Source organism: Hydra viridissima, unplaced genomic scaffold (genome assembly GCF_058129835.1).
Source record: "Hydra viridissima isolate aposymbiotic clone 2 unplaced genomic scaffold, HvirCarnegie_v1 scaffold_1, whole genome shotgun sequence".
In the NCBI taxonomy this organism is placed as follows: Eukaryota; Metazoa; Cnidaria; class Hydrozoa; order Anthoathecata; family Hydridae; genus Hydra; species Hydra viridissima.
This window is the reverse complement of record NW_028324300.1, coordinates 23,700,186-23,716,939: the sequence shown is the minus strand read 5'-3', so window position 1 is coordinate 23,716,939 and position 16,754 is coordinate 23,700,186. Positions and strand designations below refer to the sequence as shown.

Genomic DNA, 16,754 nt, shown 5'->3' with positions numbered 1-16,754 from the left:
GTTGGCGCTTACAGGGATAAATAAGAGGCCTGTTTTTCTATATTATAAAATAAGCTATGAATATTGTCGTAGCAATAGATTAAGAAATCGAGAACTCTAATATAACTATAAATCATTTGAACAGCATCTTTAAACGACAGTTTATGATTTTATCGTTATTTGTGATGTTATTTGCTTTTTTATGATTTAATATTTTAAGAAAAGTATGAGTTTATTTATGATTAACAAATTAATAAACTTTCTAAAGAAGTTTTATTAAAAATTTTAATAGTTGATTTGTTTCGCCTTTAAAAAAAAGCAAGAAATAAACTTTTTTGCTCGTTTATGATTTCATATTTCAAGAAAAGTATGAGATTATTTATAAAGAGCAAATTAATAAACTTATTTCAGATGTTTTATTTAAAATTTTAATAAATGACTTGTTGTGCCTTAAAAAGCAAGAAATTAATTTTTCAACCCGAGATTTCGAAATACTAAAATTCTAATTATATCGTGTGGACTGTAAACGATTGCGCAGCGACCATTTTCAATTTTGACCTATAAAAAAATTTCATTTTTACTTGTTTGATAAAATAAAATCTTTGCTTTCATTTGTAACTTCGCGCACATTACTTTATTCCTGTTAAAATGCAAGCAAAGTTGAACATATTTATAGACTTAAAAAATGTAAAAGAAAGAAAATAACAAGATACATTTATTTATTATTTATCATTCGTAAAAGGGTGATTTACTACTCGTATTAGAAAAAGGATTTTTCATAAAAACAGCACTTTTAAAGTTGCATAAAATCACTAACATTTTTGTATTTTGCTTTAACCATAACTCACAGTACAAACAGTTTTCGCAAAGTGTTTACGTTAAAAGCGGAAAAATCAAAGCTTAGATGTTTTTAAATTTAGTTTAATCGAGTTGCAACTCAAAGAATTAATCATTAAGAAAATCACAAAAAGGGAGATGACAGGGGTGAATATAATGAAACATCATCTTCTTCCCATGCCGTAAGTATGCTGACTTGATTCAGCGAACTCATGTGGAAACTGACTTGTCGAGCATTAATAGCATTGTTTATGAAGTTTTTTTCTCCAACTTTTTTGAAAAAGAATATTTTTTTTTTACTTCATTTCCATCATTTTTAAGCAGAAAACTGACGTCATCGAGTCGTTTTCAACAAATCAGTGGAAGATTTTAGTTAAGTTTTTATTCTTTTCTTGGTAATTTTGTATCTGGATTTTTCTGTTCTAAATTTTTCTCTTCTAGCAAGTTTTTCTAATTTAAATCGTTGTATTAAAGTTTTAATGCAAGAAAAGATGATTCTGATGATTCTGATGAAAATGATGAAATGATGATTCTGATACCTGAAATTTTTGATTAAATCAATAAACTTTTTATTTTTTATGTTTGTCTTTTAATTTTCGTCTTTGATTTTATTTCGTGCTTAGAATGATACGCTGTGCATTGTTTCCGTACGGTTCGTTCTTCGTAAACATTAAATAAAAGAGTTTCTTCTGATTTAGCCCTTGAGTGAACTTTGATGCTCATAAAGAGCTTTATTCCGAATGATTCCGACATCGTCTCCTTATATCAACCTTCCTTCAGTTGTCTCAGGTTTGACTTTTGGTGACTGCGTCGCTGATAGTAAGACTTTTTCTGTTCTCTAAAAAACTTGTTTGTTCCGAAACATTCATCATCACGATGAATTATTTCGGAAGAGCAACTAGTGAAGAATTCTAAATCTTTTTCATTGGTTTTAAGAAATTTTTCAAAAATATTCCTCCTAAATGATTTTACCTTAATATTATGAGCTTTTTGCGTTTTGGGTGCTTGTCACTTCTTTATTTTTTGTTTTTTAATCTTTTGCTTTCTGGTACTTTTCTTTCACAAGCATTGTTTACTTCAGGTCGTTGATGAAAAACATAATCTTGCTGTTGGTTTTTCTTTTAGCCCAGGAAAAAAATCCAAATGAGGATGAAATACTGCGTCTCATCTGGTTTTATTCATCCCGGTTTCAGATTTGGTTTGGATTGATGAAGGGACTTAATAAATGATAGAATTTCATTAACTATAAGAAAATTAAAAATTTGTAAAAAAAAAAAAAAAAATCTGACAATTATTTTTTTATCTGATAATTTTTCCCACCGACTTTATGGTGCAGTTGTAAAAATGTCATTTAAGTTTGTATTAGGGAATTCCGGTTGTATTAGGGAATTCCATACATTGAATACAACTGAGCAACAAACAAATAAGTCTTTTTAATGGTTAATTTGACGTTTCTTAAGACAATAAGCACGTAAAAAACATAAAGCATTAAGTGTTTCATTATTCAACCTTGACCTTAGTTTAGTGACAAATAGACCACTTGCAGAAAATGACCTTTCAGCCTCCACACTTGTTACTTGGATTGACTTCAAAGGCGTGTGCAACAAATCTAAGTTGCTTGTTCGTTTTTTTGTTAGCTCAAATACAGCCATTTCTTTGAGCATTAGTTTGGAAGTTGATTCTATTTTTTATTTCTTTGGTGAAACCCCTTTGACTGTCTCTCTGATGGAGAATTCGAGCTATTGTGACAAGGAAGTAAATTGTTGTACTTGCTCCTGACTAGTTTCATTATCTGACAAATTTTCCTCATCTATAGACTCACTTCTCTTTTGCTCAAACAAACGATTAAACAAACTTGATGCATTAGTTGCAACTGCATTTCTCTTTGGCATGGAATTTTTGAAAATGTCATGAGTTGCTCTATTAATGACATCAAGATTATTCAGATATTTCACTAAGTTTACTAACATAGCATTCCTCCTCTCAGTGACTCTTTTAGTAAACGAGTCAACTAGCTCTTGACTAAAGGTGTTTTTCTGGCTTTTTAAGCTGCTTGAAAATGAACTTTAGAATGCCATCAGATGAGAGCAAGTTCGAATCTCTTCTGCAAAGTGCTTCAGCACCAACCTTGATTGGTTCTAAAGCATTTACTAGATTTTGTTAGGTGGTAAGTTTAGACTCAGAAATCATAATATCGCTTGATAACTCAATCAATGAAATTTGAATACATTTCTTAAGGGTAATAAATCTTGAAATCATATCTAGTTAGCTGTTCCGACGTGTCTTAGATTCTAAGATTAGCTGCAGCTCCTTTCCAAACTCAAACTGGACATGCTTTTGCAGAATCATGTCATTTTTAACTGGAGACTTTCAAAACAATCTGACACATTTTCTGACCTTGTTGATGAGTTCTGTGACATCCTCCCTGATCATTGGAAGAGCTGATGCACCTGCTTCTGCTGAAACTTCTAATCCTCCTTCCTCATCTCTGTCATCATCTTCTTAGTCCTCTTCTAGAATAGTGACTTGCTCAGGTGTGTCATTATCTTCTTTCCTAGATTGCCTATATAGAACATCACAGACAGCCAAGTGGATTCCATGTGCGAGGCAGAGCTGATGGTCCGGTAAAATTGAGCTACCAAAGTTTTTTATTACAGCAGCTCCGTCTGTGGTTACTGCAATAATATCACAGGCAAAACTTAGCCCAAATTCTTTCAGTTTCTTGTCAATTACACAAAATTTCTCTGCTGGCATAGACCCATGTACCCTGATCATTCCAAGGTTCCAATAATCACCTTTCATATGAACATTTATGTTCATATATCTTCTGTTTCTGGATGAAGTATACTCATCAAGGGTTAAGCTAAATTAGTGACTATTACAACTTCTCTTTTCACTTACACAACGGAACTAGGTATACATAGTTTGATGACATCGAAAAAACAGCGCATCATTGGTTTTGCATGCATGGCTGACGAGATAAAAAAACGCGGAGAAATTTTATTTTGAGGAGAAAGACAAACTTTACCAAAGATCGGATGGTTACAAGGTACTGCCAGTTACCCAACGATGTTTGTTTCGTCCTAAACATGTTTAAATTTCAAGTTAAATCAAGAAATTTTAATTAACTGGAATTCTTTAACTATGATAAATCTAAATATAAATGTTAACTGGTTGCTTTTACGGCAACCTAAAAGATTTCACCGTGATCATTTTTTAATGATTTTAGTTTTACAAGAGTTTTTTTATGATTTGGAAATGTTTTATAAATCTCAAGAGCAGGGGCGTCAGTAATTCATCCTAATCATGGGCTCAATGATTCTTAAAAGTACCAATAACGCAGTTGGAACTCTATTCGTTCTTAAAAGACTTTTTACACACAAAAAAAATCACCAATGGAGTTATTACTTTTTATTATACAACTTTTAAATCAAAGAATCCATGTTCTGTATAAGCAACAATGGGAATGTCAATACCAAATTCTTGTTCTTTGAGACAAATTTAAAATCAATTGCTTCTTGAATTAAATATATTTTATTGTTCTTTCCAGGTTCACCAGTTTAAAGTGTTAAACCTGCAAAGAACAATAAAATATATTAAATTCAAGAAGCAATTCTTGAATTAAATATACTTTTTTGTTTTTTTGCAAGATGCAAAAAAGTAATATTGAAAATTTATTAAACTTTTAAACAGACGAAAATATGTAATAAATGTGTTATAATAATTAACATTTAACGAAATAGAATGATAAATAAAATGACGACACTTTGCCTTAAAGTTGTTTACTATTATTTTTTTTTTTGCTTTTACTAATTTAGCGTTATATTGTAGTGCTAAAAATAACTGTCATTTTTTTTTTTTTTTTTCTATTTCTCTCGATGGAAGTTCTTTTAATAAAAAGGAACAATGAATACATCCTAAATTTGCTCTTGCTCGTAAAAACAACAGCTGGCTCATTACTGTTAATTGCCTTACGTTTTGAGCAGCGTGCTCGTTTCTCTCTAAAATCTGTAAATAAAAACAAAATAATGACATTAAATAGTGACCTAATTAGCCCAACTCCTAAAAACGTCAGACATTTAATGGATATCAGTCAAGGATGAAATTATGAACATTAGAATTATTTAAAAAAAAATAAGGATAGACAGCAAAAACAAATAGTTGACCGACAAATATCGATCTAGTTTTTGGAAGAACCAAAAAAATTTTTAGACTTTTAGAAGACGTAGTTCTAGGAATAGGGCAGTTAGGGGTCAGGGGCGGGATTTTTTGTTAGAAACTTTTTGCAAATCATCCTCATTCAAGATCATTATCGACATTCTAGAAATTAGAGTATGCCCCATACCTCTTTGAGACCTATCTTGAACAACATTTTTTTCAGACTTTTTTCACTTAAGGTTATTTTAATTGCTATGGAAACGGCAAGTGTTGTGTAAGTTGTATGAAAAATGAAATTAGTTAATATAAATGATTAGAGTTGAAAAAAACTTGATTAGAAAACAATTCGTTCTCAAAAAATTTCGAATCTCATCTTAAAAACTCGATTTTTTTTCTTAACTATCACCATTAACAACAACAATAAAACTAAGCTAATCATTTTATATTTCCATTTTTATTATTACATTATTATCATTCTACTATATTTCTGTGATTTTCTGAAGAATTTAAAAAAACTTCTTTAAGTTTTAATAAATAACAATTATTTGCAACAAAAACTCCAAATAAAAATGAAAATCGTTCCATTTTTTTCCCACTTTTTATGTTTTATAAGAAAATTGTTTTTTTTTATTTTTAAAATTACTTAACATTTCATTATATAAATAATTCTTGTATTTACTTATACATTTAACATTTTTATTTAACATATTAAAATTATTTAAACAATAAAAAGTATTTCGTATCATTTCAACTTTTTCAACTCTTCGATGTTATAAAAACTTTCTTGTATTACATATACTTTTTACATATTTACAGTTGTATTTATTTTTTAAGATTTTAAAAATTTTTTCGTGTTTCTTTCTTTAAACTCTTCGATGTTATTAAAACATTCTCCACAGTTGTCGGTAGAAATCATCAACCTCCTGAAACTCGTATCACGAAGCCATTCGCAAATATCGTCGATGAAGTTCGTGTCGTCGTGAAGGTAAAGATTTAATTCATCAGCGAGTCGAATCCACGGAAGGAAGAAACCTTCGAACTCGTTCTTTGATACGAAAGTATAATGGGTGCTTATCCGCAACCATTCAATTTTATGTGTCGGTGTCCATCCATCGATCTTCACTGGATGATTTAAATTGACATCACGAACGTTGGTCGAACATAAAATAATAAGTTTTTTCTCATCCTCAGATAAAATATTTTTATCAACCCATAAATGGTTCAACTTGCATCCTGCGTCAAAAAATTTCTGCATGAAATATTTCTCATGTGAAACTTCAATAGCAGTTTTTCCATCTTTTATAACAATCCCCCACCGACGTTCATTAATTGATTTTTTCAAGTCCTCTGTAATCGACGCCTGCGCTTCAAAGAAGCATTCCAAGAACAACTTTCGATCAACTGAAGAAAGACCTTCATATGAAAAAGAATAACATATTAATATTATTTGTTTGCAACAATAATTAATCAAGATAAAATTTGAAAAATTTGAAAACACAATATCGTAATTAATAAATATGAAGCGGATATTATCTTTTATATCAAAGAGATTAAAACAGTCCAAAAGATCACAAATTATTTTTAAAATTATTTTTTATTTATTAAATATTTGTTAAACAAATAAAAAAATTTGCGAAATACAGAATCAAAATATTTTTTAAAACTTGTTGTACGCAAATTTCAAACTTTGGTTGCGCTTCTACCAATAGAAATACGAATAACATATAAGCCAATCAGAAACTTGGCTAAAAGAATCAAAAAGCGCGCTATTTGATTTTAAAAAGAAACTAAAACATTTCAAATTTATAACTTAAGGCAAAGAGACATTAAGTAATTGAATTAACTGAGCTTTTTATCGCTTTTTCTCTAAAATCCAACCTAATAGAAATATAATCTGCTCAAAACTAATTTTAACAACTACATGACACATAACAACAAAATCGTAAACGGGTAAAAATTTTTCAAAAAACAAAGGGTTGCACCCTACATCACCAAATTCGCTGAAATTTGGCACAAAAGTGTAAAGATGTAAGTTAGGAAAGACTGTGAATTTTTTTCAAAAATTTTTTATCCCTTGAAGAATTACAGCAACTTAAAGTTCGTTAGATTTTGACTGAAAAATGAGGGGGGAAAAGTACCGGAAATGTGTCCGTTTACTATTACCATTATAAGGTGCTTGTAGTAATTTTGCAAAGCTAAAATTTGGTACCAAAGGAGTTTGAATCTTGTTTAATCTGAAAATTATAGATTTGTATCTCTCAAAACAACAAAATATAGTTTATTTCAAGATCTACAAAACGCACCAACTAATGATAATAAAAAAGAGCATTGACAACTATAACTCTAGAAAAAATCTGACTAATAGAAAAAACTTTTGGTTGTAATTTTCTTTAGATTAGACATATATCTACTTTACGAACCAATTTTGTTTTGGCCTTATGTTTTGCTGAGGAGTTATTGATGTTTTGGTTTTTCAATTTTTCTGAAGAAGTTTTTATTTTTTCATTAAAAAAAAAGTAGCCACCTCCCTTAATATATCAGAAGAAAGTTTTGAAGAACAGTCAAGTTTCGGTAATGAGTATATGGAAAAAGCAAACTTGTTTGATAACATGATGGTATTGTTAGCTAATAAAATTGCAGAGTCCACACCAACATCTAAAAAAATACAACTGACAACACTTGCTTCAACTGACTGGTCAATAAAAAAAGTTTCTGAAACATTACATGTAACAAACTATGTAGCTCGAACTGCACGTAAATTAGCATTAGAAAAAGGTATTTTAGCCATGCCTAATCCTAAATTAGGGAAAGTTCTTCCAAATGTAACAGTTCAACTGGTCAAGTCTTTTTATGAAGATGATGAATATAGTCGTATAATGCCTGGTAAAAAGGATTATGTAAGCATAAAGAAAAATGTTCACATGCAAAAACGTTTGCTGTTAAGTAATTTAAAGGAATTATTTGTTGCTTTCAAAACCATGAACCCAGAAATAAAAATAGGGTTTTCAAGGTTTTGCACATTGCGACCAAAATGGTGTATTACTGCTGGTGCTTCAGGAACACATTCAGTATGCGTCTGTGCTATTCATCAGAATTTAAAACTGCTTTTACATCCTCTTGGTGTGACATACAAAGATCTGTTTCCTTATATTGTATGTGACATGACTAATAAAGACTGTATGATGCGTAAATGTAAAAGATGCCCAGCAACTATAAATGCATTGGTTGAAAAACTTTATAATTTAATTGGAGAGTTTGAAGACGATGATGAAGTAGAATTTGATCAGTGGACAACAACAGATAGGTCAAACTTAACACCTAATAAAGAGCCAGTGTCTGAATACATTGAATTAGTATGTAAAAAACTGACTAAACTTGCACCACACTCATATTTAGCTAAGAGTCAAGCATCATACCTGAGATCAAGAAAGGAAGATATGAATGAGTTAACAGCATTATTTCTGGGTGATTTTTCAGAAAACTATAAATTTGTAGTTCAGGATGAAGTACAAAGCTTTCATTGGACAAATTTACAATGTACACTACATCCTGTGATTATCTATTTCAAAAAAGAAGGTTTTCTCAATCACAAATCTTATTGTATTGTTTCAGATGATATGACACATGATGTGAACATGGTTTACAAAATTATTGATATTGTCATCAATGATATTAAAACCAATCTACCTGAAATAAAAAATATTGAATACTTTTCCGATGGGTGTGCAGGTCAATATAAGAATTGTAAAAATATTTTGAATCTTTGTTTCCATCTTGAAGATTATGGTCTTTCTGCTAAATGGAACTTTTTTGCAACTAGTCACGGTAAGCAACCTTGTGATGGGATAGGTGGTACAGTCAAACGTTTAGCAACACTAACAAGCTTGCAAAGAGATATGGGTAATCATATTCTATCTCCACAAGCAATGTTCAAATTTTGCAATGAAAACATTGAAGGTGTACATTTCATTTATATATCATCAGAAGATTTAACTTTGGTGAGAAACACTCTTAAGGAACGAATGGATACTGCAAATACCATACCTGGAACACGTAGTTTCCATCAGTTTGTACCACTTGGCCATCAAAAGGTTAAAATATATGTATTTAATATACCTTTTATAATCTTTAAAAAACATGCATAATTTTTATTGATAAACTCGAATAGATTTTTTATTTGTGTGGAATCATCGTCAAAAGTATTTTTGTTTTATTTTGGACTTTCAATTTTTTTAATGCTTTTAATAAAACATGTTTAACAAAATAAGTAAAACCGAATATATGTTGCTTTTTTTTTCTAGATAGGGGCAAAGCTATGCAGTGTTGATGAAGATTTTGCTTTCATTCATGATTTTGGAAACATCCCTGTAACAACTGTAAACTTAGTACCAGGTGATTATGCCTGTGTTTCCTATGAGCAAAAGTGGTGGATAGGAGTCATTGAAGACATTAATCTAGAAGAAAAAGATGTGCTTGTCAAATTTATGTGTCCAAATGGTCCTGCACGGTTGTTTAAATGGCCACCAGTAGATAGCCAATGCTGGGTTCCAGATGTCCACATCATTTGCAAAGTTGAAGTACCAACTACAAAAACAGGGCTTTGCTACTATTTAGCCAAGGACGACTTGAAAAAAATTGTTTTCCTTTGGAAATAGAGATTTTTTATATTTAAACTACTTTCAAGTTTGTTGAGTCTGGTATGTCCTATCCATACTTTTTTTTAATCTTTTATTTTTGTACAATTTATAAATAATGTGAATGAAAAGCATATATTAAATCACTTAAATTAAGTATTCATTTTTCAAAAGGTTTTTTATACCTTATTATTTTGTTCTAAAAAATTAATAAAAACAATTAAGTTACTAAACTATTAATTTCTAATTTGGTTTATTTACAGAAAGTTGGGATAGATTGCCTAAAATTTCAAAAAATTTGGTGTTCATATCAAACCTTAATAACTCCTCAAGTAAACGTAAGGCCAAAAAAAAATTGGTTCGTAAAGTTGATATACATCTTATCTTTAAAAAAATAAAGATAAATTTTTTTTTCTATTAGTCAGATTTTTTTTATAGCTATAATTGTCAATGCCCTTTTTTATTGTCATTATTAGGTACATTTTATGAATCCTAGAATAAACTACATTGCCTTGCTTCGAGAGATACAAAACTAAAGTTTTCGGACTTAGCAGGTTTTAAGCTCTTTTGGTACCAAGTTTCAGAATCACAGCATTACTAAAAGCACCATATAAGGGTAATAATAAACAGAAACATTTTTGGCACTTTTCCCCCCTCATTTTTCAGTCAAAATAAAACAAACTTCAAGTTGCTGTAAATCCTAAACGGATTAGAATTTTATAAAAAAAATTTACAGTCTTTCCTAAGTTATGTTTCTAAACATTTGTGCCAAATTTCAGAAAATTTGGTGATGTATGGTGCAGATTTGTGTTTTTTTGTGTTTTTTGAAAATTTTTTACCCAAACACTTCTTTCACACCGTTCAGAAGTTTGCGATTTTTATCAATGAAACAACTCAACTCCTGCGGCGATGTTTTCATTTGAAAAACGTCCGTTCGCTCACAGAGTTGTTCGAAAACATCAAACAGAGTGAGGGTTTAGTTGTAATTGAAAACTCGAATGTGGAATGTGGAACTACAGTTTGCATTCGTTCTCTTGGCTCAGTTTATCTTGTTACGCTTTACATATTCTCAGTTCTCCTGAAAATCTCTATATTCTTTTTATTCTCATTTTTCCTGAGAATATTTAGAGCATCTTATGACAATTCTTAAAAGTAAGAATGCGATTGAAGCTTTTATACTTTTTTTTAGTATTTTAAACAAACAAAAAATACTTGCTTTCAATTTTGTAAAAATAGAGAAATTTTTACATTATAATAAAAAAATCTATAACTCAATTCTTATCTTTCTATCTAAAGTTATCAGAGACTTTTGGTTAACAGAAGAGTTTGCTTCTGTTAACCAAAAAAGTCATAATATACAGAATGCAGGTAAAAAATGTTATTTATAAGTGAAATTTTAAAATGAGGCTTTTCATTTTTAAATTTAGATCAATATCATAAGAAAAGTAGTCAGTCTGACTAAAGAAGACCACATATTGAATAAGTACAGAAACCAAAACCAGAAACAACAACAACAAAAAAAAACAAAAAAAAAAAACTTGCTAAAGTCTGATTTGTTCAACTCTCTACATAATTTGTTTCATTTCATCATTAAACGTAATATTATCGTTAAACAATAATATCGTTAATATCGTAATAGTATCATTAAACATAAGGTATTTCAAACATTTCCTATATATTGCATATTATAATCCCAAGGGAGCCATTATATCTCTTTCGACTATATTTTGCAATCGACTATATTTTGCAACTTTATTACAAAATAGATTTCTGTTTTATTTTAAAGGTAATAGAGATTAACATCAATTTTCGTAGATTTTTAAATATTGCTGTCCGCATATAGTATACATTGGACACAAGCTTATGTATTAACTGCAAAGCGTAAAATCCTAAACGATGAATTGAAATAAGTGATTAAAAATATTCTCTAAGACTTAAAAACAGGGTTTGTCTCGCTGCTGCTACAAAAAGTTCTAGAATTATCAAAAGATCATTTCAGCTCTTTACAGCCATACACCAAATATTTTTTAAAAAAGTCGCCAAATATACTTTTTGAAATTTCTAAAAAATCACATTCTGTTTTCCCTTACACCCCTCATATATTAAATGTAAAAAAGAATTTCTTAAAGTAACTTTCAATTGAAACATTAAAACTTTGATACCAAAAACTCATCTTTTAAAACTCTTGTTACATTTTCAGGAGGTGAAAACTGCATGATAAATAAAGCCGAGTTTGAGTTCAGATTCAAAGCGTCGTTTTTAAAGGGAACAATTAAGTTCAACAAGTCGATAAAAATAGAGAATAGAACTGTTCGAGTCGAAACAAAAGCGATGTGCTTTATTTTAGCGGTAAACTTATTTTTCTTTATCGAAAGAAATTGCTTACAAGAGAATAAATAACTAGAGACTTGACTGAGAGGAGAAAAAGGAGCTACTATCCTATCTTATCTATTTATTTTAACCTAATATCCTATTTTTTAAGTGGTGCTTTCTGTTACTAATATTCAATTTCGAACATTTTTTTTCACTTATACTTTATGAACTTAGGGCCGAGGTGAATGAAGCGATGAAAATGTCAACGACTGATGTTTAACTTAAAGCGTTGTTACGGTTGTAATAACTCTTAATGCTTGTTGTTAGCTGCGACTTTACTAACACAATTTGTTTTTGTAATTTTCAAAAAATCAATGTCAGCAGGTCAACATCAGCTAAACATCCTTCCAGAGCAATAATTTATACTTATTATTCTAGCAGGGTAAGAAGGGTGCAACTTTTGATTAAAAGGGACTGCAATGACCTTCTTGTTTTTAATATTGTGGGTTTTCAATTATGCAAAATGAAGTCTCTAAATAATGGAAGAATTTATTTTTAAAGAAATGGATATTTTTAAGTTGATTTTCTAATTTTTTTTTCCACTTCTAATATGCTGAAGGGAGACATTTCCGTAAAGCTTTAAAGGTGAGAAGAGGTGGGTGGGGGAGGGGTGTTTTTAGAGAGAAGTTGTTTAGACAAAAGAGTTTACATAAAACTAGAATAGGAGGTTATTTGGCTGTATCGCCCTCTAGAGTTGATCTACTGTCGAACGAAGTCAATTTTCAAAGGCTAGAAAAGTAAATCACAAGTGTAAATAACTTTATTTCTCAAAATGTTGCTGATGGTCTTTTGTCACAGTGAAAACTGATTTTCAAAAAGAATTTCAACGAATGAGTGAAAGCATAAAATCAACTCTTTTTAAGTTCAAACTACACGAGCAATACTTCAATTAATGTTTACGGTTTCAAATTTACAAGGAAAAGGAGTGTTTTTCAATATAAACATTTACAATTTGTCTTCTACCTATTGATACGTAACTAATTGATAACTAATAACTATTTTCTCACAATTTAACAAAGTAATAAAACTGACACTGAAAAGGAAACCTCAGAAAAAAGAAAATATGTGAAAACTAAAGTTTATCACAGAACGAGGCTATCAAATAAAACTGACAAATCAATCCATCTAACTAGATAACAAACACAACTGATAATAAAATCATTTACACTATAATTAGTAAAATACTGAATCTTTACAATATACTGAAAGTAATGAGAGCCATTTTCTTCGTAAAACAGACCGAAAAAACTCACGTCATAAAAATCTTCACTATTTCCCTTCAGCTATTGAAACTTTCTTTAAAAGAGTTTTTTTTCCGTGTTTTTATAGAAAACAGATCATTTTTATCTAGAAATGCTCAATGGTATTTTGCAAATGAGAGAATAAAAGTAGTCGAATTCATCAATTATTTTAAATTTGTGGCGCGGAAACGAACCGAAGATATGTTCTCGAAAATAAAGCAATCGCATTTTTAAAAGAATGATCACGTAAAATCTTCCTTAAACAAATTAAAATAATAAATAATTCTTACCACTACGCGGACGAGCTTTTAGTAGAAAATCTACGAAAAAAAGTATCAAATTTTATTATATAAAAAACTTCTTATTTAATTAGAAATGAAAACAAAAAAAGGAAGGGGAAATAAATTTAAATCGTTTATCTTGTGGCTCGTCAAAAATTCAAAAAATGAAATTTGTTAATTGATATTTTTCGGCATAAGTAATTAATATCATTATATTAAACTCTATTTACTAGCTAAAAGAGAAAAAAATCATTTCTAACTGAAGTATAACTAATCATTGAAAAATTTACAAAATAAAATAGAAGCATCAAAAAATTAAGACTAACATTAATATTTTGTTAAGATATTCTTAACATGGCATTTTGTTAATAACCTTTTGACTTCGTTAAAGAGACCACGTTATGGTCAAAAACATTAAAATGGTAGAGAAACTACAAAAATTTAAAAACGCCTCCTGCCTCTGGAACGCTTTTATAAGTCGATTTCCAAATAAAGATCAAAAAGGATTTATATTATATATTGCATACATTTACATATCAATACTTATTCATTTCTTGGTAATAAGGAATACACATTTTTTTCCAAAATTTTAATTATGTTATGGCCTTGTAATCTTCAAAAGTCAAAATTGGCATTTTTCTATGATCGAAAAAAAAAAAAAATTCTGGTCGTGTAATAAAGTCAAAAATTGGTGTTAAATTTTTTATGGTCAAAAACAATATAACTACCTTTAAACTGTGCATACCGTTTAAACGCTTACTTTAATCTATTTTTAAAAATTAATATTTTTTTATTATTTTATTCATTTTGACATAAATTTAAGAATCTTGAAGCAAAAACAGATACTTTTCATTTTTAAAATAAAATGCATATAAATATGATTAACAGATATATGTTATGTTCATGTCTGAAATTTTTTTTAAAGGAGCATTTTTTGAAAATGCTGGTAAATATGCTTTTTTAAAAACGTCTTATTACCAAGTGATTTAGTTTATTTTAAGCATCTACAGAATTTTTAATATTTTAAAGGAGGATAAACAATTTAAATTTTGTAAATCTTGTAAATTGTAATAAACACTTAAAAGGAAAATAACTTTATACTTTCACTTTATACAACTTTATATAAGGGAGTTAAATTATTTAGAAATTAATTACCTAAAATTTAACTTAAAAAAATTACTTAATCTTAATTTATTCAAAGTTGATGAGTAGACATCTTATTTAATAATGTGTAGTAGTACTTTTTACTGGAAATAATACAACATATAAAGTAAACATCAACATAAATTTGAAACAATAAAAATATAACATTTAAAGCAGAATAAGAAAACATCAAAAAGATGTTAACAAAATCAAAATATAAATTATTTGATTTTCTCTGTGGCAGTTATTGATTGGAGCATGCATATTAAACTTATTTTACACTGCTAAGCTAAAAGATTTTCTTTTTATCATGTTTTTAATTTTTAAATTATTTCAAAAACTGTTCTTCTAAAAACCATTTTTTAAAAGCATTTTTTAAAAACAAGTTGCGATTTAAAGTTTTAAAAAAAAAAGACTTAAAAATATTTTTCGTAACTTTAACTGAATAAATTGAGATGGCATTGATTACATTATTTCTAAGTTAACTTTAATTAACTTGAATTTGCTTTAACATTGATGAAACTATTTTTAACTTCTAATAAAGGAATTTTATTGAATATTATATTTGAACAAACAAACTATAACCAAATGTTTGAAGTTAACAACCTTGTCACCAATTTTGAAGCAGAAAAATGATCTTTTGAGCAATAAGAGATGTTAAAACATCTGTCACAGCCCAAAATATAACTTTTTTTTCAATTTAACAAAGTTAAATTGAAGGGAAAAACAATAATTTTATATCTATATATAAAAATTATATCTTATATATATATATATATATAAATATATATATATATATATATATATATATATATATATATATATATATATATATATATATATATATATATATATATATACATATAAAATTAATCTAATTATAGATATTAAATACTTTTATTCAAAAAATACAAGTACAAGAGTGAAGAAAAAAGTTATTACCTCATCTAAAATTTTCACATAATATTTCTGTTTTGCTCTAATTTTGACTAAATAAACTTTGAAATAAGCAACAAGTGTGTTAAAAACACTGCGATCTTTAAACTAAAAAAAACCGCTTAATTCACTTGAAGAAAGATTAGTTTTACATAATAAATAACAAAGTTGTATGAAAAAATTTTTCAAAATAGTATTCGCGAATGCTATTAAAATATTTTAATAAACATTTAAAATGTTTATTAAAAGCCTAATAAGTCTTTTATTTTAACTAAAAACTGCAATAAGCTAAAACCACTTGTTCAATCTGAAAAAGCATGAAGTCATTTTACTCTAGAACTACTGCATGATTTTAAAAGCCACATAAAAAATGTTTGGGATGTTCTTCCAGTAATATTGAGCTGCAGAGAGAAATAAGTATTTGAAAAATATACATTTAACATAAATTAAAGATAAAAACTTTTTAGATATTTAAATCAAACTTTTGTAGTACAAAATTTCAAAACTCAATTTCTTTGAATCTCAAACTGTTGATTATACTAAGACCCTGTTTACATGAAAACAAAAATGCAACATTTTTTAAAACATTTTTCTTTTAAAATTGTTTTATATTGTATGAGAAACATCTTTTAAATATTGAATAATTTATCCTCCTTTAAAGTATTTTTTCTAACTTTATTACACTGCATATGTTAAAGATAACAAGTTTTTGGTGGCCATCATTCTTTTGTTATTTCGTTTTTTTTCAGTGGAAAAGTAATTTTAACTTAACAAATCATTACTATTATTGATTTTATTATTATTTTTGTTTTTATTATTTATTACATTAGTACCTTTATTATTATTGTTTAGAAGTAAGTTCAATGAAAAACTCGCAATTTTTTTGTAGTGAGTGCTTGCTATCATAAAAACACCAACATCAATCATCAATCATCATCCATCATCATCATCATCATCATCATCACCATCATTATTGTCATCGTCATTGCCATCGCCATCATCATCATCATCATCATCATCATCATCATCATCATCATCATCATCATCATCATCATCATCATCATCATCATCATCATCATCATCATCATCATCATCATCATCATCATCATCATCATCATCATCATCATCATCATCATCATCATCATCATCATCATCATCATCATCATCATCAT

General features: G+C 28.4%; 2 protein-coding genes across 8 annotated transcripts in view; one reads left to right on the top strand and one right to left on the bottom strand.

Annotated features, from left to right (window-relative positions):
- Positions 1-5,716: 5,716 nt before the first annotated feature.
- LOC149893993 (NACHT, LRR and PYD domains-containing protein 3-like) overlaps positions 5,717-16,754 on the bottom strand; it is a 32,693-nt gene continuing 21,655 nt past the window's right edge. For all 7 annotated transcript variants that reach the window (XR_016449128.1, XM_090076547.1, XM_090076544.1 and 4 more), the window contains 2 exons: positions 13,513-13,542; positions 5,717-6,387 (listed from right to left, as the gene is read on the bottom strand). Coding sequence is in view for 6 of the 7 variants with exons in the window: in XM_090076547.1 (XP_089932673.1) it covers positions 5,804-6,387; positions 13,513-13,542 (614 nt within the window). In the remaining variant the exon portion in view is untranslated. The remainder of the gene's footprint in view (positions 6,388-13,512; positions 13,543-16,754) is intronic.
- LOC149893994 (uncharacterized) lies at positions 7,421-12,902 on the top strand. Its single transcript, XM_090076568.1, has 2 exons — positions 7,421-9,065; positions 9,276-12,902. Exons 1-2 carry the CDS (start codon positions 7,557-7,559, stop codon positions 9,627-9,629), a joined length of 1,863 nt encoding a protein of 620 aa, XP_089932694.1. The 5' UTR covers positions 7,421-7,556; the 3' UTR covers positions 9,630-12,902.